This window comes from Chiloscyllium plagiosum, chromosome 1 (assembly GCF_004010195.1).
Source record: "Chiloscyllium plagiosum isolate BGI_BamShark_2017 chromosome 1, ASM401019v2, whole genome shotgun sequence".
NCBI classification, from domain to species: Eukaryota; Metazoa; Chordata; class Chondrichthyes; order Orectolobiformes; family Hemiscylliidae; genus Chiloscyllium; species Chiloscyllium plagiosum.
The window spans coordinates 113,623,301-113,649,455 of record NC_057710.1 but is presented as its reverse complement, the minus strand read 5'-3'; the positions used below and the strand labels follow the sequence as shown (position 1 = coordinate 113,649,455).

Sequence of the window (26,155 nt, the reverse complement as noted above, 5' to 3'; positions counted from 1 at the left end):
AGTACTGTGGGATATAGAATATCTGCAGATTTATCAATCTTCAGTCCCGTTAATTTCTTGAGCTTGTTTATTTTTTAACTAATACTAATCTCCTACAATTCCTCCTACCCAAAATGGCCTCACTTCCATAGCATTTGTGGGAAGTAACCCTGAAATTCAAATTTACTATTATAGCAAACCTTAACTTTCCAAAATGGGCTCACACCATCCCCCACCCCCACAAGTAAGAGAAAAATGTAAATATGCCTCCCCTCTATTGCAACAAAGTTGGACAGTCCTGTACAAAAATAGGAAGTGTTTGTTTTTCTAACTGTGAGAGAAATTTAGATTTAGGAAAAGAGGTAGTTGACAATAACACTAGATAAAACTGTATTAAATTCTGAACTGTTATTTTTTTCCAAAGTAAGTTTTCTTCCTATGATGCACTCACTTCCCCAATGTGAAACAATGAGTTGGAGAGCTGTTCCCAAGCTTATCAAAATTGCCGAGCTTCCGACGCAAGGTGTTCAAGATAATGAGGAGACTCTCTTCCTCCCTGTGGGGAATTACTTGGTCTTTGCCAGGCATTTCCCACAATTGACACAATCTGGATCAGAATTCCACATCTCATCACTCACTGGCACCACATTATCAGCCTTGCTTTTCAACCTCAGACACAACCTGCCGAAATCAGGGACAAGGATAATAAATTCTGCCGCATTGTTTTCATGCATGTCAGGTAAACAGGACTGCAAAGAATAATTGAGGTTCATTTCGAAAACAAAAGCTGTTTCTGTTCTTTATTCTACATATTCTTTAAATCTGAACTTTTCTGGGATTTACAAGAATGCAAAACAAGGGTTAAACATATGACCCTCCCCAACACCCATCACCTCAACCAAAGGGGTCCTCTTGAGATGTCTTTAAAGGTTTTTGTTTATTTTTAGACATTCATTACAATTCTCAATAACTCCTTTATTATTTGATGCAGTCAAGTCGTACCAATACCTCTTCTATTCATACAGATACATGGGGATCTAGACTCTCGCAGAACTAGAGATAGTAGAATTAATTAATATCCTCAATAATCATCGGACTCAATCAAACCTAAGCCACAACACAAGGAAATCACTAATTTCCCAGTCAACACAGCATTTAAATTGACAGAAAACAACACAAATTAACAACAATTTCTTTTCTGATTTAACTGAGACACAAGCAAACAGCCTTCATCTTAAACGTACCTTCTGCAGACTAGAAGATCACTGCATTTCCATCACAGGGGATTTTAACTAGGTAATTACAATCATGTCCGATCACAATTTCAGATTTAAGTTTAACAAGTGACTATTCATTACAAAAGCACCTGTATCTTTTCTGCCACAAGCCAGCTGTCGCACTTATGCAGCCTTATGCTGGAGATTCCACATTCACTTGCAAGGAACACATTACCTCAGTGACTAGGTTTTCCTGGCTTTATCTGAGTAGTGAATTAATTGTTTTAAAATGATTGACCACGCTTTGCAGCTCCCCCATCTTCCCTTTGTTCTCCCACCCCTGCAGTCTCCCTCTCCTCCAGCCTGCTACTCCCAGTGTAGCAACTTACATTTCTCCATTTCCAACAAAGGCTCTACAACCCACACTTCCCTAATATTCGTGATGGTTCAGTGACTCGCAGCTTCTCTTTCCCTGGCCCTAACCCTCACCACTTCTACTTAACTTCTCCCCCTTCCCCATCATCAGAAGCTGTTTCTCTCTTGTGCTGGAATGAGCCTATTAGCAGCAAACATGAAAGATTTTGAGGAACAGCTCCTCAGCGACACTCGCACCTGCATGTTAGGGGTTGACATTTTAACCAAGAGATCACCCTCATGATGAATTTTCTTGAATGTCTTGGAGGCTTTTGAGGCAAATTAATCTGCTGGCTCCTCTCTGCACTCCCTATCTCTTCCCCACGCTAACCTCCTCCCACAACCCATGTGTATTTTCAGAACTGGTGCAAAATTATTGACACATTGCTAGAGGGGTAAATTCACAAGTCTTTCACATGCTGTTACCTTCAACTACCAGATCACAGCAACTCCTGAGAAACAGAATATCCTTTATAGGTCATTCTGCTGTAATACACTTTCCGTAAGCGCAAATTGGCTTTCATGTGATTGACAAATTATGGACGCCGTTTGGATAATGTGAACTTTCTACTGAACGGGTATAGTGATTTTCTAATGGAGATCTTCTACAGTGCGATTTTCTGCAGTGGTTTTCCATAGGATAAGGTTGCAGAGGAACACAACTGTCGCATTACAGCAGAACAATCCATAATGTCACATAAACAGTTCCCATTGCTGGTCATAGAGCTGAGGGCTGAAAACATATAAGAGGGAACATAAGACCGCTGGAGAGCTACATCAAAAAGAAGCATCATTGAGGAAGAGAAAGACACCAGCAATTATGTGTCGTGAAGTGATGGAACAACTTACAGCTGACAGGATTTTTGATGCTTACTTTTGTCAGCATAATTTATTTGAGATTGCATAACAATCTAATAAATTGTGTTGCTCTCTCCTTTTGCGATTTCTCCCTTTTTCAGTTGTTAGTTCTTGCCTCAATAAATTAGTTATTTCTAATCTTAACTTTTCCTTTTCCTGACTACCCATATTGTCCTTCTCTTCCTGGTTTATTTTCTCGTGTAACTGGCTACTGTTGGACGTGTACCAGGTTTGAGGTTAACGAGATGGTTCACATCTTGTGCAAGAACAAATTTCAAAAGATGAAGGCCTGGGAGAAAAATAAATTGTGGATTTTAACAGCAACATAACTTTTAATTTCAAATGACTCCATTTAAAATCTCATTGTGGTGATATATTGTGTTGTGATTTTTCAAAAATCTCTGTATGTGCCTTTGCGGTTTCACACCTTTGCTTACTGGGGCACTTAATGCTTCAAATGCACCAAAGGCTGATGCATTTTATCCTGCCTAGGATTCATAGCATGCATTACTACCAGGTCACACCAATTAATTCACGGAGCGGAGTGAACAGTCAGTCAGTGGGGAGCAGACAAAATGAATAGGAGGGTCAGCTCCATACAACTGAGTGCACTGGAGAAGCCCTGGGAGCCATTCATTGCCCTGTGTTGTTGAGAGTTGACACTCAAGGAAGCCCAGATGCAGGATTTGCTTGGTGCATCTAAATCAAAGCTCAGGAGTGTGCAGAAGCCATTGTTGGCAGCAGTTTGGCCCAAATGCTGGGATCTTGCTTGCATTGAGATGCTGGAGCTGGTCAGGTGAAGATAATGTCTCAACAAGAGATCAGCTGGAAAAGATGGCCAAGACAGCTGGTCCTGTGAGCAGACGTGAGAGAAGACAGGAACAGTGCTGCTTTTGGGTTAACATTGTGTCCACAGAAGCCAGGTACAAAAGAGTTGCTGTCAGCTGGGATTAGACTAACTCTTTAAGGAGAAGAGTTGAGATTCTTCATGAGGAAGATAGCGCCTACAGAAATTTTGGTGACAGACTAATGTCTGGTTGGACTAATGACAGCATTCAGCAGACCTGTCTACCGCTGTTGCGTCTGCTATTTATTGGGCTGCTTGTGGTATATAAGACCACAGTTTTCATCTGGTAATTCTGTATGTTAGAGCAGAAAATAGATAGTAATATGAAACTAGAGAAGAGCTGTGAATACTGGGGATATGAAACAAACAGGAACAGATTTGCTAAACAGACTCAGCAGATCTGGCAGTATCTGTGGAGAACATTACTCTATTTTCTCCTCACAGACACTGCCAGACATTGAGTTTCTCCAGCAATGGTTTTTATTATATAAGATCAATAGCGTTGACTGCTTGCTTTGCTGACTTTTGTAAAGTTATTCAGATAATCAAAAACCAGAGAATATTGTGGCTTTATTCTCCTAGTGAGTAATTGGGGTTTTAAATCTTGTCTAATTTGACAAAGAAAACGTTACTTGTTCGTAAACAGATTACAATAAATCCATGACCATAACAAAATGTAGGGTCTGTCCTAGAATCATAATTAAAATGTTCACATAGCTTGTCATTATTGTCGTCACAAAGGAGGAGTTCATGTGTTACGCCTATATTCCTTCAACTGCTGAAGCCTACATTATAAAATTTATAAATATGATCCTTGTCAAAATTCAAATTATAAGTTCATTTTGGAAAATCAAACTTCACACTTTGTTCACAAGTATTAAAAAGTACTTTATTCACAAGTATGCATGATCATATTTTTAAACCAGTACAATGAAGCATAGTCTGATAAAACAACAGAGTGTTAGAGTATGTGATAAATTTTGAAGGTCACATTTAAAGCCTCATACTCAGTGGCTTTTTCATCTGTCAGGTCTATCCTATAATTTTTAGCATTCGGGTAGTGAACACATCGCTGTGGTGTTACTACAAATGTCATGATTCCAAGGGTATTTAGTAAATTTTAAACAATTTGTTCCCTTTTTTATTGTCCTGAAGATATTACATTCTTGCTGTTCATCTTCCTGCAATTTGCACAAGATACAAGCTGTTAGCTAATGAAAGCCCCTAGTCGTCTACATGGGGCATCACAGCCGAGAGCTGGTCCCTGTTTTCCCATGATGCAGAATTCCATAATGGAGCAGTAAATAATGTTTAGAGGAAGAAACTGCTATTGTTGTCCCATTTAAAACCTAAAGGGAGCTGAGGAAAGGGAACTGAAGCTCAATTGTGGTCAACTACCTGTACTAAGATCTCAGTTAGCATTTTATTTCAATTATTAGAAATGACAAAGCAATACTTCGCAAATAAATCTGTAATAACTAGCAGGTGAGCCAAGGCTTCACAAATTCCTATCATGTTAGAATTGTCTGTTCTATTGGACAGGATGTCCATCAGGAAATGGTCAGCACGCAACATCCTCCAGACCCCGCGGGAAAAGGAGAGGATTGATCCTGTTGGGTGGTTCGCTGAGGAGAGTGTCAGTCATTTGGCAGAACGTCTCATCATCAGGACTTCCCAACAAGCACCAAGATGTCACACATCTCCTTCTGGAACATGCTTTGTAAAGAAGATCTGGAGAGAGACGCAGTGGTTTTTATTGAGGCTTATCCCAAGCAGCTCCGTGGCGCAGGATTCTGCTCTACGGTCTGTTCCCCAGGACTCACAATGAGACAAACATTGGCTACAGCTGGAGGACCATCAACTCAGTGACAGACACTCTTTGGTCTGTCCGCAACTTGTTGGTCTTCCAACAACTGACCTCAACCGTGCGTTGTAGACTGGTACATTCCAAGGTTCAGGATTAAGTACTGAAGGATGCAGTAAAGCTTGGGCCAGCTGCCAGCAAAGCACAGTGGGGAAAGGCTAAAGTCTTTCTGCCAAAGTATAACAGGGGTCAGTTCAGTTATCAAACCTTCTTGTTGCCTCAAAATGACAATATTTTCTTCCTGCAAGAGCTGAAAATGCCCTTGTTATTTGCTATTGCATGGTAGCTCCAAAGGATGCAAAATTTCAATGTATCATTTGTTTCTTTTCCCTTGTTGAAAAAGAATTGTATGAAACAGAATGATGTCCTTTCTGAACGTATTTGCAGATGAATTTTTATGTATAAAGTTTATTTTACAAAAATTTGTCCTGTAGCAAAAGGAGAATAATATTAAGAAATCCAAATCATAGCACCTTATTTTATTTATAATCTTCTGCCTTTTGCCTATTATATAAAATAAATACACACAAAGACCGGGTTTCTTCACAGTTAGGAAAATGCAGCATACATTTCCAGCTCATTTGCAAACTGGCACCGCTCACCCCACTGAAATCAATTACACATGTTCCCTTTGTTAATTCTTGGCCGACTGTTACATGCATTATTGCATTATTAAGTTTCAAGACAGGAAACAGACATAAAATATGCCAGGTTTAAGAGGTTCTAATTTTTTTAAAACAAAAACTATCACCTTATAAAATATGTTCAAAGGAATATCAAAATGCTCTTTAATAAACTGAGTTCCTACATCAAATGGAGTCAAACAATTCTGATCTTAATGTCATTACTTTACGCACAGTGATTTAAGCAAAGGTGAAAGCTTTGGCGAATGCTCCCTCTTGTTGGCTTAAGTAGCTTAGTTTGTCGTGTCTGTAATGTGTATTCAAAATTTGAAAAGTCAAGCTCTATCTTCAAAACCACTTTATACTTGAGATTTATACACAAGAACAAATGTGTTTAGTTATAGACAAGTGATATTCATAGCGTGAATGGTCATGCACATAACGGAACACCAACATAACTGATGCCAATCTAAATTCATGCTCAAAATTTGAAATCAGCCCATCAGTAACAAATTTAAGAGTTGCAATAGAGAAGCTCAGCACATTGCTGATAAATCCTACCCCTTCCAATTTCCTCTACTGACTTAACATCATATTGCATGTAAATGCAATTCTTCCATCAACTTAATATCTAAAAGGTCACACATACAAATGCCCTTTTCTTGACTCACCAGCATCCCAGAAAGTAATTCTGCATGCTGCACGACCAGCCTAAATAGATCACTCTCTGATGTACACACAAACGCCGACAGATTAAGGTTAGTGGTGTTCAAGTGATCATTGATGTTAAAGGTGCACAAAAGGTCTAAAAATATTTTTTGTTAATTTTACAGAAACTGACATCTGCAATTCCCCCAACCCAAATTAAATCCAGGTTTCATTTCTAACATATTACATTCTATCTTCATACTGCATCAAGAATACCAAGTTTCATGAATAACATTGGACATATCCAGAATCTGTTTCTTGGGGTCTCCATAATACACACATTCTCACTGTGTATGCAAAATCCCTGCTGCTGAAGTGAGTTATGACACTGTTGATCATTTAGCACACATATTGGCAATTTTATACAAACAGAACAGGAAAGCTGATATATCACATCTGGCCACACAACAACTGTTCAGTATATTTGATGTTGATATTGGATGTGAAAAGCAGAAAAAAAAATTCAACATATTACAATGTTGTTCACGCAACACAGACAAAATAAATGCAATAAATGAAAATTAAATTGTTTCTATTTGAGCATGTCGCTTTCTCAACAAGTGAAGAAAGGGCTGCAGTAGCAATCCTGGGAGCCTAAGGCTAGGTGCTAAAATGCCACATCCCAGCATCCTCATCACAGAAATGGTCCAACAATCATGAAAGCAAATGGCAAAGTGGCATTCTTAATCAAAATCTTCAAACATCCCATTTCCATTTCACTTACAGAAGAACCGTACTGTTTCGAAAAGAATACTCAATATATTACCAAACAGCCATTTGTTGGAATTAAATGTTCCTTGACTGAATCATGAAATCAATATTCCCTAAATCCTGACTGTAATGTTTGTAATTATACGGATATGCACAATGATCCATCACCAAGACGGCAACACATGGGTCAGAGTTTCAAGGAGCAAGGAGCAGGGTGGAAGGGGAGAGAAGTGGGGGACAGATAATCTGAGAAGGGGCAGGAGATGACACACACACTTGCTCCCAGCACCACTGGTATAAGTGGTATCTTTATGAGACCAGGGCAGGAGACATCCTGGTTGGACACTGTGTGTGTCCAGGAGACCAACTCCTTTGACCTGAGCACACGGCAACAAACTCAACTTTGCCTCTTTTTTGCCTCTAATATGATCTCTAACTTCTTTCATCAGCTATGGTTTGGCCACAGATCTCTTTGCACATTTATGCCAGACAGGAATAAACAATTTTTGTAGTTCACTCATTTCTTTTTTCAAGATTTGGAGATGCCGGTGTTGGACTGGTGTGTACAAAGTTAAAAATCACACTACACCAGGTTATAGTCCAACAGGTTTAATTGGCTCCTTCACCTGATGAAGGAGTGGTGCTCCGAAAGCTAGTGTGCTTCCAATTAAACCTGTTGGACTATAACCTGGTGTTGTGTGATTTTTAACTTCTTTTTTCAAGTTTGCCATTGCCTATCCACAGTCATTTCTTTCAGTAACATTTCCCAAAACATCATAACCAACTCATACCTCATACCATCATGGTTTTCCTTATCAAGATTCAGGGCTCTAGTTGCAAATCAACTACCTCAGAATTCTTCATCAAGCTGGAGATTATCATATTATGGTCACTCATTTCCTAGAAGTCTCTCGCAACTGTGTTACCCATTATTCCTTTCTCACAGCATAATATCCAGTCCAATTCTCTGGTTAGTTCTTCAATGCACTGATCCAGAATAGAAACTTGAGGAATTCTTTCTCGACAGTATTGTGACTAATTTGATTTGTCCAATCTATATGCATATTAAAGTCACCTATAATTACATATGTTCCTTTACCCTATCTCAGATATCCTGTTTAATGCCATTCGCAACATCACCACTCCAGTTTTGTGATCAATAATGTTTTTAGCCCATTGGTATTTCTCAATTCTAGCCACACAGGTTCTACCCTTATCTTTATTCTAAGTGGTGGTGGTGGTAGTGATGGTGATGGTGGGGTGGGGAGGGGCTCCTAATTTTTGAATAACGTCCCGTAATTCTAGACTTATCCACAAGAGGAGACAACCTTTCACATCAATCTAGTCAAGATCTTTCAGAATCTTATGTCCATAATCTCGTCACCCTCACTCTTCTAAACATGAGTGGAAACTAATGAGTTAAGTTCAAGTTCTGGTCAATGGTATTGCCCAGGTGGACAGCTATGGTAATGCCATTGAATGTCAAGGGCTAAGGGTTAGATTCTCTCCTGTTGGAGATGGGCATTGCTGGCACTTTTATGATGCATGTGTCAATTCCTATTTGTCAGTTCACACATAGATATTGTCCAGATTTTGCTACATTTAAACATGGATTGTTTCAGTATCTGAGAAGTCATGAATGATGCTGAACATTATGCAATCATCGGTAAGCATCCTCACCTCTGACCTAAAGACAGAGGGAAGGCCATTAATAAAGCAGTTTAAAATGGTTGGGCCTAGGACACTATCCCAAGAAACATCTTCAACGATGTCCTGGGGCTGAGATGATCAACTGTCAACAACCACAGCAATCTTCCTTTCTGCTTAGTATAGCTCCAACCAGTTTTCCCTTGATTCACTTTGGCACCTGTTCTGCTTGGACTCCTTTATGTCACACGATGTAAACGCTGCCTCGATGTCAAGTACAATCATCCTCGTCTCCTCTCAACTTGGCTATCGGTCAATGTTTGAAGCAAGGCTGTAATGTGGTCAGGAGCTTCGCAAGCCTGGCTGAACCAAGCTGGACACCATTGAAGAGATTCTTGTGAGCCACTTAACACTGTCAATGCCTCCTTTATCACTTCAATAATGACAGAGCAGACTGTTGAGGCTGGATTGGATTGTGCTACTTTTTTCAGGAAATGGACAATGATTGAATGATGGGTAGAAATCGGAGTGTTGGATTTGTAGGTAAAAACAATGATGCTGGAAACCAGATTCTGGATTAGTGGTGCTGGAAAAGCACAGCAGATCAGGCAGCATCCGAGGAGCAGTAAAATCGACGTTTCGGGCAAAAGCCCTTCATCAGGAATACAGGCAGAGAGCCTGAAGGGTGAAGAGATAAGCTAGGGGAGGGGGGGGGGGGGGCCACATTGATGCCCTGGGGTTGAAGTGTTCCGAGGCGGAAGATGAGGCGTTCTTCCTCCAGGCAATTTGTGCTGTACCTTATGTACAGGGTACTATTGGACAATTTCTCTCATTGCCAATTAGATGCTAACTTTGTAGCTGCACTGGAACAGGGTGGGTGGGGATAAGACTAGTTCAGGAATAGAAGTCTTCAATAATATTGCCCAAATATTGTCAGGACCCAGAGCTTTTGCAATATCCAGCCTTTGCAGCTGTTTCTGGATATCATGGGGGTTGCCATCTGTTACCATAATCTAATAGCATCTGGCAGGGAATCTTGAGGCCAAATCAAATGAGGGAACAACAGATGACTTTATGTTAATTGAGTTAAACTAGGCGAGAACTTCACTGGGTGTGTAGATGCACATACTTAATGTATGGGGCTGGATTTGTGTGATGTAAATTGAAATAAAATTCTGACTAGAAAAATATATTCTTGCACTCTGTCTAATCAACCCTTAAGCACTGGTATTTATCAGTGGTAGCAGAGATTGTTAGCTCCTTGCAAGTTCAAGTTAAACATTGTCCTAACAAAAACGTATTTGAAGATAACTTCAGAGAGATGGTTGAATTAAAATCTAAGAAGCCTTGTTTTCTGAATATGAAGCTTATGATCAGTGGAAGAATGCAGTAACCATGTGGACCCACATTACTTCTTCACCTAGAAGAAATAGGGTATGACCTTGGATCTGCTTTAACCATATGAAAGCGAGATAAGTAGCAACATTTTTTTTCAGAAGTGAAGACTGATGATTTAGACACAGATGACCATTTAGACAAATTCACAACTTTCATGGATGCAATTTATTTTAGAAATGATTTACCAACCGATTGGGTGACAGCAGATTTTGACATTCATAAAAAAAGAGGGAAGATAGCTCCATAGAAGAGTACATAATGGAATTCAGGAGATTGTATGCAAGACTGCAGAAATTCTATTCAGGAAATTCCCAGTCTGTGGTGACATTTAAATCCTTAGACTGTACCAAAGTATCCAGCTTAGACAGAGTCCTATTTCTGAAAAAAGCTAAATTTGCAGGTAATCACATGCTGAGAGACAAAATGTCAGAAGCGCTAAAAATATTTCTTGGAAAATATTCCTATCCAATGGTACTCGTGGCACAAATCAGGCAATTGGTCCCAAGACAGAAAATGCAGGATGCAAGGTTAACAAAGTGATAGAACCATCCAGATAGAGAATGCAGACAACAATACAAAAGAAAACTTTAGCTAAGAGAAATGAGGACAAAAATTCTTTTGACAAGTATGGGAAGTGAAGGGAATTTGGGACTTACCATAAAAAGAACAGACCCCTGAAATGCACAATCAATATTTCAGATGTGATCCAGCGTACCATTACACCATTAACTGTCACAAATAGTATAATGGTGCCTTCAAACTAAACACAAAATGGATGATTCAGAAGATGCTGAAGATATGGATATTAGTCATAGAGTTATCGAGATATACAGCATAGACCCAAACCCTTCAGTCCAACTCGTCCATGCTGACTGGACACCCTAAATTAATCTAGTCCCATTTGGCCCATATCCCTCTAAACCCTTCCTATTCATACACCCATCCAGATTCCTTTTAAATGTTGTCATTGTATCAGCCTCCACCACTTTCTCTGGCAGCTCATTCCATACACACACCACCCTCCGTGTGAAAAAGCTGCCCCTTAGGTCCCTTTTAAATCTTTCCCGTCTCACTCTAAACCTACGCTCTCTAAAGGTCATCCCTCAACTTCCATTGCTCCAGAGAAAACAGTCACTGCCTATTCAGCCTCTCCCTATGGCCCACCAACCCTGGCAACATCCATGTAAATCTTTTCTGAACCCTTTCAAGTTTCACAACATCCTTCCTATAGGAGGGAGACCAGAATTGCACACAATATTCCAAACATGGTCTAACCAATGTCCTGCACAGCCGCAACATGACCTCCCAATTCCTGTACTCAATACTCTGACCAGTAAAGGAAAGCATACCAAATGCCATTTTCACTAACTTATCTACCTACAACTTCACTTTCAAGGAACTATGAACCCACACACCAAGGTCTCTTTGTTTGATATACCCCAGGATCTTACCATTAAGTGTATAAATCTTGCCCTTTCCAAAATGTAGCACCTCAATTTATCTAAATTAAACTCCTTCTGCCAATCCTTGGCCCATGGGCCCATCTGATCAAGATCCCACTGTACTCTGAGGTAACCTCTTTCGCTGTCCACTAAACCTCCAATTTTGGTGTCATCTGGAAACTTACCAATACCTCCAAATCATGTAGATAAATGACAAAAAGCAGTGGACTCAAACGGATCCTTGTGGCACACCACTGATCACAGGCCTCCAGTCTGAAAACAACCCTCCACCACCACCCTCTGTCTTCTACCTTTATGCTAATTCTGTATCCAAATGGCTGGCTCTTCCTGTATGCCTGAAGTCATAAAAAAGTTTTAGCCCAGTATTCAATCTGTTGGTGGCAGAATCTTTCAACTGTGCCACATTAAACTGTGGATGCATGCCCACACTGGAATGAACAGGCTAAAACCCTGCCGAGACTCTGAGTAATCAGGATTGGAACAAAGTTAAGAAATTTGAGAGTACCACTAAGTTCAGATTTGGAAATGATAACACACTAAAATCTTTAAACAGAATGGTCATTCCTTGCAAAAGAGTGAAATCAATAACTTTATTAGCACAAATCCAGTCAAATACTGTATCGTTATTAAAGTAAGTCATTAATGAGAAAAAGCACAAATGAGGCTTAATGTAGAAAATGACACAGCTATTATGTTTGTGTAAATTACAAATGCATAGATTTTCCAATCAGGATACAATTGTATTCCTTTAACAGAACATTTAACAGAAGCATCTCCAAATTGAAACAGTGAGCTGATAGCAGTCAGCTATCAGAATGCTTTCCCAAGAAAGAAGCAAGGTCCTGGCAAATACTGGAAAAGAACCTTTGGAACTCTAACATGTTGTCTTTTTTTTGTTTTGTTTGTTATTATTATGTATATATTAATTCTTTTAATAAATGAAAGGAAATCTGTTATCATCCGGTTGGGTGTAGTGGGGATACCCAAGGCCAAATAGAACTAGGGAACAGATGACAGTCATAAATTAGTTGAGGGGATAATTAGATAACGACTGTACTTGGTGTGTGAATATAGATATATATATGTATTATGGGAAATAAGTAATCAGTGTGGTTGGAGTTTGCGATGTGTGAGTTGAATAAAACTGACCAGAAAATTTCATGCCTGAACTCTGCCTAACTATCTCAGCTCTAGAGTTTATTATCTGTGGTGCTGGGGACCTCTGGGGGATGCCAATGTCAAAGGCTGGAGTTGCTTGCAAATGCTTCAAACTTGTATTGTGCACTGATGTGTTAGTCTTCATCAATAAGATTGGGGATATTTGAGAGGCCTCCTTCTCCTGTCAGGATTTTCTAACTAGGTATGGAGGGATGATAGAGCTTACATCTAGCAAGTTTTGAGAAGATTTGTAGCTCAGGCCAAGGTTTTGGATGTAGGTTTGCTCACTGAGCTGGAAGATTCGTTTTCAGACGTTTCATCACCATACTAGGTAACATCATCAGTGAGCCTCCGGATGAAGCACTGGTGGCATGGCCCGCTTTCTATTTGTGTGTTTGGATTTCCTTGGGTAGGTGATGCCATTTCCTATGGTGATGTCATGTCCTGTGGTGATGTCATTTCCTATTCCTTTTCTCAGGGGGTGGTAAACGGGATCCAAGTCAATGTGTTTGTTGATAGAGTTCCAGTTGGAATGCCATGTTTTTAGGAATTCTCATGCATGTTTCTGTTTGTCTTGTCCGAGGATGGATGTGCTGTCCCAGTCAAAGTGGTGTCTGTACAATGCATTCGAAAAGAACAGGTCCGCCAATTTCTCAGCAACAAACCCGAACAAGCAGACAAAACACGTCCAGAAATCCTAGCCACTCTCCCCTACATCAAAGACAACTCAGAAATGACTGCCAGACTACTCAGACTTCTTGGCATGATGGGAGCCCATAAACACACCAACACACTAAAACAGCAATTAATGAACTTGAAAGACTGTGTACAGACAACAAGCAAAACTAACGTCATTTACAAAATATCTTGCAAGAACTGTAACAAACACTACATTGGATAAACAGGCAGAATACTAGCCACCAGGATACATGAATATTAATTAGCCCACAAAAAGACATGACACATTCTCACTAGTATCGTTTTTGACAGATCTGGAAGGACTCCACTTTGACTGAGACAACACATCCATTCTAGGACAAGCCAAAGAGACACACACGAGAATTCATAGGAGCATAGCATTCCAACTGGAACTCTATCAACAAACACATTGACTTGGATCCCATTTACCACCCCCTGAGAAAAAGAACAGGAAACGACATAATCACAGGAAATGGCATTACCAACCAAGGAAACCTAAACGCATAAATAGAAAGCGGGCCATACCACCAGTGCTTCATCCGGAAGCTCACTGATGTTACCTAGTATGGTGATGAAATATCTGAAAACAAACCTTCCAGCTCAGTGAGCAAACCTACATTCAGAGCTTGCATCTGATCTGTTGGTTGAGGGCTCATTTAGTCCTATTTGACATCCTGTACTCTTCACTGAACCAGTGCCTAGCTTCCAGCTTGTGGCATTGGTAGACTGTAAGGCCAGAAAATGTAGGAGTGGAAGCAGTCCATTCAATGAAATTTGGCTAATCTGTTAACTCCCAGCTCCACTTTCGTACCTTTACCCCATAATCCTGGATTCCCTTATTGATTAAAACTCTGTCTATTTCAGCCTTGAATGACCCATTCTTCTGAGATTATGCCCTTTGGTCCGAGAATACCCACAAGAGGGAAAAACCTTTTCCAAAAATAGTCTGTCCAGCCCACTAACAATTTTATACATTTCAATAAAGCCACTTCTCATTCTTCTAAACTCCAACATCCAACCTGCTCAACCTCTCCTCATATAACAGTTCCTCCATAGCCGGAATGGACATTTGCAAAGTTCTCTGGGCTGCACTCCAATGCCTGTAGATCTTTCTTTAGATAAGGGGACCAAATCTGTTCATGGCATTGCAGCTACAGTCAGATTAATACCTTTGATGGTTTTAGCTAGATTCTTATAACTGTAGTTTTAATATAACTTCCCTATTTTATTATTCCTATCCCTTTGAAATAAAGGCCAATTTTCCATCGGCAATCCCTATTATTCACTGAAATTGTATGCTAACTTCTGTGATTTATGCACAACAATTCCCAAATCTGCAGTCTTAAATAATATTCATAAACCTCGAAAATTACAGAATGTAAGTATGAACAGCCAAATGCCTGATGATTTCCTATGAGACTGTTATAACTGCCACATAAATGGGTTAATGCTTTCGTTAAAAAGACAACGGAATTTCATAAAATAGATTAAGTGATTTCATATTAATACTTGCAATGCATAATTTAAAGGACATTTTGATAAATGCACATTAACCCTTTCCCTTTATGGTGCTGGCTTTAGAAAAGAAATCAGATCACATAGAGTCAAGGGTTCAGGGTTAATGTGTGTTTTTATCTTTTTTTTCTTGTCACATTTTGATTCCACTAGGTTTGAGTGATGTTGCCATTAACCTGAAATGACAGTCCAACATTCAAGTTCTTTTGCTCCGATCATTGAAACACAGAGAAGGACTGAGAACACAGACAAGGTCTAAGTGTACAAATCACTCATTATATATCAAGTGCTTCTGTATGTCTGTCTATCAGGCTAAAGTGGGCACTTACAAAAAAACCTGTTTTAACAAGCCTTTTTGAACACTTCACTACATATCATGGTCTGCAAAAATAAGAGAATACATATAACATGTATCAACTATTAACTTTGGGACAAATAAAAAATCACCCACTAAATGGGTTTAAAAATAGACAATTTGGTTTAAGCCTTATCCCTAATCAGTTTAGTACTCATGTTGTCTTTGTATCTACTTTTTATTTTAAAACTTTAAACTGATTGTATTCTTAAGACATTTGTTCCACATTTCATTTTCATTGCAGTTTTCACTCTCTCTCTCTCCTGCATCAATTCATTGCTATTCACTTCTGGGCCATTATGTGCAAAAGGAACAGCACATGATCAACCCAAAGAGCAACTTTCCTTGCCTTACACAGCTGTGAGACCTCAACGAAATGGAATGCCATGTTTTGCTTCCACTCAAATACCTGTCCATGTTCTCGAGCATCTTGGAGGGAAAATATAAAGTGGAGAAAAGTCCAGCTAAACTATTCAGTCCACTGTCCACATAACTAAAAAAAAAATGAAGCTTCTGTATCAAATTAATTAAGTGAAAATGGTTCATTTAGATTTTGGCAATTTTTCCTTCCTCGACTTCTGACTTTGACAGCCTCCTGAACAATACATCACGTGCCCTGGCTCACAGAAGAGGAAAGCAATCCCTGACACCTCAAGAGTCACTGTCAAAGAGACACTGCAGACAGCTATTCCTGGTTGTGAAGGACTGTGAAGTTAGAGGCATTGCTGACTCTTTCCTTGCTTGTCCTTACAAGAATCAATAGCAACAATTTTTCTACAGAAAATCGAGGTGCAGTGCAAGAAATTTACATCAGCGGTATAAATTAACCAGTTTGCTGAAAATCATCAGCACATTCTTTATAGATACACATGATTTCAGTACAGGCAGTGAGCAGTGGAGATTTTCCAACTGTCGTTGGAACTCCAGTGTCAGAGCATGCTGCCCCGGAGTGCTGCCAAACAAGAGACATCTGCTTCACTATAGTGAGGAAGACTGGAACTTAGTCACTCGCACACTGCTCCAAGGAGGCAGCCATAGAGCTCACAAACAGTCACCATTTGTTGCATCAAGACTAAAGCTAAAATTCACATCCCACAAGTTTGTTTTGTGGTTTTACTTATCCTAAAATCTCAATGTTAACACAATTAATTTTAATGGCACATTCCTGGTTATAGTTGAGTTCATTGTTGCTTTAACATACATTTACAAAAGGTTTCCATATCTACTATAGATAGTCATGAGGTGGAGGTGCCGGTGTGGGACTGGGGTGGACAAAGTTAAAAGTCACACAACACCAGGTTTATTTGGAAGCACTAGCTTTTGGAGCGATGCTCCTTCATTACCTGATGGCTTTTAGCTCTTTGACAAGCAGAGTCCAGCAGCAAATGAGATTAGTGTCTATAAATGCAGACACATCAGAGAGTTTTGATCTTGCCCACTATATGGAAACACTTAAAGTTGTCACATTGAACTTGAATGACATTAAAACTCAACTGAAATACTTTTGGGCAGGACATGTATTAGGTAGCTTTCAGAATATGCTTTCAATGCCCACCCACCATTAATATTCAGAAGTGAACATTGATGGTACTTATAGGTCTCAAATTCACTGACAGACACTGTTAGCTTGCAGAATGCTCTGACTTAACAATTTTATAGGTATTTTATAGTTTTCCTGCATTTTCCCATCTTCAACATAATCAACATGAGAATTATTGCATTTCAATCTGCAAGGATACTGCTCCTTTCCATTTTTCAAGGGCACATCTACCACACTTTCCTTAAATAGAACATAGAACATAGAACATAGAAGAATACAGCGCAGTACAGGCCCTTCGGCCCTCGATGTTGCGCCAATCCAAGCCCACCTAACCTCCACTAGCCCACTATCCTCCATATGCCTATCCAATGCCCGCTTAAATGCCCATAATGAGGGAGAGTCCACCACTGCTACTGGCAGGGCATTCCATGAACTCACGACTCGCTGAGTAAAGAACCTACCCCTAACATCTGTCCTATACTTACCCCCCCTTAATTTAAAGCTATGCCCCCTTGTAATAGCTGACTCCATACGTGGAAAAAGATTCTCACTGTCAACCCTATCTAAACCCCTAATCATCTTGTAAAATATTTACAGGGAAGACATAAGGATGACACCCTTCCCAAAGGTAACCAAAACAAAAATAATGATTTGAATGTAACAAAATTGGCAGCTCTAGACAGACCAACTTAACTAAAAGCAAATAAATCTCTCGGGATACATCAAATTAATCCCAGATTACCAAAGGAGTTGAAGTAGGAGATTTATGGTATTGATAATAAGTTTAAGAGAGTCAATGGCATTGTAAATTTGATACAGGATAATGTGATGCTTATATTCAAAAAAGGTTATTGAACAGACACAGGTAACTACAGGGTCATTAGAGTTATTTCAACAAATGATAAATAATAAAAATATTCAGGAGGAAACTTCATGATCAGCTGTAGAATCATAATTTAGCAACCAACAGTTAGAATAGCGTTGAAAGAACATTGTCCTGTCTGTCCAAACTCTTTGAGGATGTGGCAACTTAAGTGGATTTTTAGAAAATCCTGCAATACTATACAACAAGGCTTCCAAAGACATTTGACAAAGCTTAACATAAAATGGTATGAATTAGGCTCAAAGTTGTGGGGACATGGGATAACCTGGGGAAAGGGTAGGAAACTGGCAGAAATGTAGAAAACATTAGGAACTTGTTAGAGGGGTTAGATCAGATTGGGCAGGGAGTGGATAGGATGTACTGAGGGGACCTCCACCTTCCCTCCGCTGAAGCAACACTGTTTATAATTTACATCAATAACTCAATGTAATTTACATCAATTACATCAATGTGGCTCTCTGCTTTGACAAAACTGAATAGAATGCTGGATTCTCCCACGAAGTCAATTTGATTTATGCAGGTATAAGACTTTTCACCAATGTGATTGGGGGTGGGGCAGATAACAGGAGGACACTCTTATATTCAGCCTTTGCTTTTAGTGAACAAAACATTATTTTTGTACCCCAACCGGAAAATGATTCAGCAACTTAGGTTAAATTGTTTCCTTATAACAATGCCATGGCTGCACCTCTTTTTCTCCCATAAATTTTGGTTATCATGTTTTGAAATTCCATTCCTACCAACTCTTATTTGCCTTAAATATAGAACAAAAAGAAACACAAAACACAGGCACATTCAACGCACAGACCAACTGTACGCTGAATCACAACTTGATGCAGAGTAAAACGTACGTCAAATTCAACCAAGCTCATTACTTTACCACCGTCTACTCTCAGTCAACTGCATACAGAATACCGATGGCAGTGTCAAAGTGATTGCCAAGTCTTATGTGACTTTAAAAACGATTCAAGAATACTTTGGAACTTATGATTCTGATAACTTCAGAAATCATTTGACTTTTGCTTCTGCAGATCTATGACCTTGCCGAGGTATAAACTGCTTTGGTTCTTCTAGATCCGTGTGAAGTAACACGGGCGAAATACAATTGCACTTCTATTTCCGAGATGTTCTCCTGACGAGGGGCAAATGTGTTTTTGTCACCTACAGTTTCGTCGCTCATATGCAATCAGCACATTCAAATATGTTTGCAGCTGTTCCTTCCTTCTACTCTGCATGTGCACACTGACTTCAAATCAATTTATACACTTTGTCATTCACTGTACTGGTTTTCATGGAGCTACAAAAATCATTACACTCTGAATTGTTATATGAATTTACTAAATTACTGTACTAAAATATTGTTTCACAGACCATTGGAAAAAAGTGAAAGAGAGAGAGAGAGACAGTGGTGAATCTCAAGTGTTTAATGTAGTAGACAACCAAACAAAAGTTGGATTCAATCAAGCCAAATTATGACCCTGGATCAGCTAACTCCAAACTCACAAAGGCTTGTCCTTTCTTGGTCCTCTAGGTACTGCAAGGAGAAAGTGAGGACTGCAGATGCTGGAGATCAGAGCTGAAAATGTGTTGCTGGAAAAGTGCAGCAGGTCAGGCAGCATCCAAGGAACAGGAGAATCGACGTTTCGGGCATAAGCCCTTCTTCAGGAATGAGGAAAGTGTGTCCAGCAGGCTAAGATAAAAGGTAGGGAGGAGGGACTTGGGGGAGGGGCGTTGGAATTGCGATAGGTGGAGGGAGGTCAAGGTGAGGGTGATAGGCCGGAGTGGGGTGGGGGCGGAGAGGTCAGTGCAAAGACCTGCATATCCTTGGTGGAGTGGGAGGGGGAATTGAAATGTTGGGCTACAGGGTGGTTGGGTTGGTTGGTGTGGGTGTCCCAGAGGTGTTCTCTGAAACATTCCGCAAATAGGCGGCCTGTCTCCCCAATGTAGAGGAGGCCACATCAGGTGCAGCGGATGCAGTAAATGATGTGTGTGGAGGTGCAGGTGAAATTGTGACGGATATGGAAGAATCCCTTGGGGCCTTGGAGGGAAGTGAGGGGGGAGGTGTGGGCGCAAGTTTTGTATTCCTTGCGGTTGCAGGGGAAGGTGCCGGGATTGGAGGTTGGGTTGGTGGGGGGTGTGGACCTGACGAGGGAGTCACGGAGGGAGTGGTCTTTTCGGAATGCTGATAGGGGAGGGGAGGGAAATATATCCCTGGTGGTGGGGTCCGTTTGGAGGTGGCGGAAATGACAGCGGATGATACGTTGTACATGGAGGTTGGTGGGGTGAGGCATCCAGTGAGGCATCAAGAGGCCAACATTGTCAAGTCGCAAATAACAGTCATACCATACAAGTATCACAATTACCATATCCAACTAGACAGAATCCTACTATCATCCTTCAACATTCAATGGAGTTTTCCACTGACCAGCTACTGCGTGAGATCAGATACATAAATACTGTGGCCACAAGAGGAACCCAAAGACCTGGAATTCTGTGGGAAGTAATTTACTTCCTGTCATCTCAAAATCCACCCGCCATCTGCAAGGTACAAGTCTGGAATGCAGTGGAATATTCTCCACTTGCGTGGATATGTGCAGCTCCATTACCACTCCATGAACTCAACACTTTTCAGGACAAAATAGCCCAACTGACCAACCCTTTAACGTTCGTTCCCTTCCCCACAGACAAACAATGGCAGTAGTGTGTACCATCTATAAGATACACTGTCACAACTCACCCAAGGCTACTTAAACAGCACTGTCAAAACCCAAGAACTCTAACAACTACAAGAAAACACAACCTGAGTCAAGACGTACATCATCCACACTTGGAACTATATCACTGTTCCTTCAGTGTCATTGGGTCAAAATCGTGGAACTCCATCCCGGGAAGCATTGTTGCGGTACCCAAAACTACATGACTGCAGCAGTTCAAGAAGGCAGCTCACCACCACCTTCTCAAGATCAGTTAGGATGGGTAATGATGCTGGCCTTGCCAGCAATGCCCACATTCTGTGCATGAATAAAGAAACACTTTAGTGCCCAAACAAATCAATTTATTCCAAACTCAGAACAGCTCGCCATACACGCCAGAGTACGATTTCTTCAACTCTGTGACTTCTCACTTTTGTGTTGAATGGCCATGCCCACCAGGAGCTGGAATCAGGCTGACCAAACCCTAGTGCACATGGGAGTCTTAAATCAAACAAAGAGGTAAGATTTGAATTGGAGGTTGGTGAAAAGCCAGAGAGTCATTCACTAGGCCAACCAGTTCGCCACATCTTAACGTTCAATGCACTTACCAAAAAAAAACCAGGCTTTATTAGGATTCTAAAATCCAAATGAAACATTGACTTCATAGGTAACTAACCATGCAGTCCATGTGGGTTTGCAACTTCGACGTCATGAGCTGAAACCCTATCAAGGCATGGTGTGAAACTGAATTCTGTGAACCTAATAATCTGTGGACAGGTACTAGAAAAACAACCAAGAATAAATCAGATAACATTATACAGTTGGTTCTGATATAACGCGATCATTCCATTCTCGCGTCATAAGAAAATCGCGCAATAGCCACGTCATTTAAACTAATGGAGCCAGAATCGTGTTATAACCAATACAGGTAAGAAAAGTTCATGTTCCACAGATAACGTTCTGAACTCTTCAAGGACGTTAAAGCCAACTCGTGTTGAAGAAACATACATGATAGCAGAACCGACTGTAAAAATAAAGTATTTTAATGCTAAATTAAAACAAGGTGTTGGCACCAAGAAGAAACAACAGAACTGGCAACATCTATGAAGAAGGAAACAAAGTAACAACTTGGAATCCAATATAACTTCTCAGAACTGAAGGGGGCTGGAAATGACTTTTTTCTGCTGTTGACGAGGGGGGTCAGAAGAACTAAAGAGCTTTTTTTTATAAAATGAGACAGTTTTAATCTGGTTCACCAAAGGTTCTTCGGGGAAGAGAATCTGCCTAGCTTTCATTACTAACTACCTTACAAGTGACTCCAATCCCATAACCATTAGAGACCTGGGTCAAAATTATTTTTGAAGTGGCCCACACCACGTTGAGCGTAGAAATATAAGAGCTACAATTGTAATTCTGCACAACATGATGCATATCCCAAGATCAAATAAATATAGAATTAATGGCAGGATCTTAACTTAGTCAAATAATTAAAATTGGGCATATGTCTCAGGCAAAAATAGAAGGGGGGGGTGGGGCATCTCATGTTTTGTTCTGTTTTGTCTCAAAAATGAGGCAGCAGCCATTCCATATTACTGAGCATTATTTCAGTATGTATTCTACAGGGTACAGCATGAAGTCATAGGCCAGCAATGAAATGATTTTGAATCAAAGTATGAATTTTCCCAAAACGTAACATTAGTCCCTAACTCAGAGCAACTTGTCTTCCAACCATTCACTGCCCCTCAGTTCGAAATTGTGGGCTGTGCTCTGTCTTTTATGAGCAAAGAAAATGCCCAACTAACACAAATCAGTGTTGAATAAGTGTTTAAGAATATTTTGTCCTGAGCTGGACAGAGACCACAAAACTTCATATATTTACAATTACTAATCAAAGAGATCTACAGCAGCATTTTGGGACCTTATAGCACTCATGCAGCAATCACCTTTGAGGGAAGCGAGCAGCAGAGCTGGTGAAAGAAAACCATTTGACAAAGGCTTAACCTAACTGACTCTCAAAGCACAAAGTTGTGGCAGATTTTTTTTAAAAAACAGAAAAGAAATAATGTATTGCCTTACTATCGAGATTTTAACTCTAAAAGCTCATGTTTTAGAGGAGCATAGGCATTGTTACGTACAGTTACCACTTCCCCTTCAAATTTGAAATAAAAAATAAACCTGGTTCTTTTTAATCTCTTCATGATAAAATTGCCATCGAAACACTAAGCAATAATCATGCAAATATGACATTCATTTCTTCCTGATTGTTTATTAAATACCATCTGAACTAAAGCAAGCTCATTAAATCTGTTACATTTAGTAAGATTGATGCAGTTGCTGAATAATTATTAATTTGTACTTTGGGAACTGCTGAACTTGGCCATCACTTCGTTTAGCCTGAAGGAGAATAAAAAGCAATCTGTCATCAACACCTCTTAACTGCTGTTCACGCTCCCAACACTGGCACTGCAATTCACAGCAAACTCAAATGCAACTATTTGTGATACCTACTATACTCCCTACATTTTGTCTTAGATCTTTTTTTGATGCATGTGCATGCCAAAGTGAACATGCATATCTCATGGACTATGTGTCAAGAGAAAATTCAGCTTTCATGCAGTAGTCTTTCTACTTAAACTCCTAGAAATTAGTAAATTTCGACAACATCAAAACAGTCATTTGGGGAGAGAGAGACAGGCATTTACAACATTAAATATTTCTATAATAACAAGAATGTGGCACAAAACAAATGCTTCCATTTACAATATAGAAATCTAAGTGCACAAACTATATCAACACTGAAGTTAGAGATGCTCACTACTCACTCTGCTGAAATCAATGCTTCAATATTAAAAATGCAGAGGCAAATAGTGGAAACGGCACTTTCGAAAGTTGATAAACAAAACAGAAGACAGCCCAGCATCAACAAAAATCAGCAGTTTGAAAATGTTAAAACTATGGCGGCTGTTCCTATCACATTAAGAGCTGTAAATGCAGCTGCGTACAGAATATTAACACATCGCAGAAAAAATATTGTACACACAGACTCTGTTTCGGGTAACCTTTACTATTGTAAAAGCAAAAAGGTCTCTGGTAATGTTTCACTTTTACCAAACAGATGCGTCTAAATTTCACTAAAGCTCATCAATTCATTCCAATGCATTTTTCCTATTACGGCTTTGACTGGTCGTATAATCTGTGTAATGAGAAAGAGAAGCCTGCTTTTTTTTTAAAATATCAGCATGAAGATCCTGTCACTGGACATGAATGCTTCCAACAGCAATAAAAACTGAAGATTTATTCAATGTCAAAATTGTAATCAGTACCTGAACTTGTTATCAACTCCGATTACAGACTAGCATCTACACATATGTAATTTTCTTTGCTTGCAAAATTCAGTTTTGCAATAAATATCTCATGTGCCTTTAAATATAAAAGGTGAATTTATGAGCAACTGTCTGATAAGGCACTGATGACAGTCTGATTTTCTTAATTAACAGATCTGCTGGTTTCTTCTAAATTCCCTGTCACTTCCTTAAATTTAACTAACTGAGCTTGGTGGCTGCACAATAGGAAAGAGTAACTTCCATTTCAACCTCTGTTATTACTCTCCCTATTGCAACAGTGAGAGCCATTCCAAGCACCTCTTACTTACAGTAAGTATCAGACAACCAGCTGTCACTGATCTAGTAAAATGCTCCCACTGCATTGCTTGTGATAATTTCAGTGGAAACACAGGTATTCTTCCAAAGAAAATATAAATTAAAACGTTTCGCTTCAGTAATGTGGGATAGTTCCTTTCCATTAAAAAAATACTTAACCATCAAACACCCGTCCACTCCCCAAATCAAGAAAATTTCCTGTTAAAAGGTTCAACCTTGAGAACAAAATGCCTTATTTCTTGGCTTGATTAAATTCTGCAAAGAAGCAGCAGCTTTTATCAAGTTAAACAATTAATTTGCATCAAGAGATAATGAGGCCACATTATTTAATTACAAAAATAATCACAGCTATGTGTTTCTCCATAAAATGGAATACTTCAAGCAGCGTAATGAGTTGCTGCGAAATTATCCCAAAGCCACATTTGAAGTACTATGTGCTATTTTCAAAAAGCTGAAGGACTTACCTCCGTGCGAGTCTGCAGTCGCTTGTTCAGCTCATATATCCGATAGTCTGGTTGCACCACGTATGGCGTGTGCCTCCTATAAAATGGTCCAAAAGGAGAGGAATAGAAAGGGTCATGAGGTGTGCTGGACATCTTGGATGCTTGCAGAGAATTAAACTACACACTGTAACATCAACATCCATACAGTGCACATGGGCTTTAGGCTACAGTGCAGGCAAGCTACCAGCAGAACACACTGGGAAATGCTCTGGGAGCCCTCTACTGCAAGAGAAAGACTGGATAGCTCTAGGCAGAAAAACTTGTTTTTAAAAATCAGTTTGTGAAAGGGTCATTTCCTGTCCGCTCCAAAGACTGGCAAAAATATAATTCTTCAAGCTGACAGAGAGGTCTGAGGTTTGGTTTTAATTTTTCCCAGCAAGGACCCCTCAGGAACCTGGCAGCAAGACTTGTTAGCATATAGGTGGTTGAACAGCTGCCTGAACTAAAATACCTCCTGCAAGGAATATTCCACACTGCAGTGCTGCATTTTCTAATGTCAACACTTTGAACAGCACATTTACTTCACTCTCTTTTAAAGAGCATCCTTAACATTGACTGTACTATGCAATTAACTTGAAGTGTTAAACACCTAAGAATAGAATTAGAATTACAGAAGAGGTGGAAGAACAGAAATACATCTTTTTGAAGAATATAATGAGTAACTGTACTTTGTTAGACAACTCTCAGGAGACAGATTGTTTTGTTTACAAAAAGTTTTGAATATTTTTTCCAAAGACAAGCAGAAATGATTTCCTCTTCATAAATTTTTATGTTAATATAAGGAAGCTATACTTTACCAGTAACAGGGAGCCTCCTGGGGGGTATGGAATAACATCCATCATACTTATGTGACTATTTGATGATTGTGTGGTAAATTAGTCTAAAAGTTAAAATCATATATTAAAGAGTTTATAACGTTCCATTTTTCATAACATGCTGATGCAGTGACATTCATTAACTCTTTGAGTTCATATACTTTAAATAGTCACTGCCAGAGTGAGCCTCCCCAAGTGACCCCCCCACCCCCTCCCCTTTTCCTGTTGAGGTCACATGGCTACATGGAGTCTTGACCCTCTGTTTACATCTGAGTGCACATATATTACAAAAAGAACAATGACATACCAAGTTGCTCCCTCCAATTACTCTTTTTTTAAAAATCAGCTTATACCAGTCCCATTATTATGCTCGAATTGCAACATAGATTGGGTTGATTCATATGTGAAGTAAAATGACAGGGTTTCAAGTGCAGAAAGTGAAACACATTATTAGATTATTTCCAAAGGAACATATAAATAAGATAGCCTAACTTCTTCAGTGAGCACTTCTTTAGTGGCCTGTATTTTGTTGGAAACATTTTACTTCTGCAATGTCATTTCATTAACATTATCAAAAACTTGCTACCCTAAACTCCAAATATCTAC

The 26,155-nt window shown here is 39.6% G+C and overlaps 1 protein-coding gene across 10 annotated transcripts in view; it reads right to left on the bottom strand.

The window, feature by feature from the left end:
• The window catches only part of LOC122551847 (LIM domain-binding protein 2), a 289,549-nt gene extending 264,426 nt beyond the window's left edge, over positions 1 to 25,123 (bottom strand). For 2 of the 10 annotated variants that reach the window (XM_043694388.1, XM_043694398.1), the window contains exon 1: positions 24,696 to 25,120. In XM_043694388.1, coding sequence (XP_043550323.1) covers positions 24,696 to 24,827 — 132 coding nt within the window. In that variant the 5' untranslated portion in view covers positions 24,828 to 25,120. Of the gene's footprint in view, positions 1 to 24,695 lie in introns of all 10 variants that reach the window. The other 8 variants (XM_043694421.1, XM_043694423.1, XM_043694374.1 and 5 more) reach the window with 6 other exon arrangements.
• Positions 25,124 to 26,155: the final 1,032 nt, after the last annotated feature.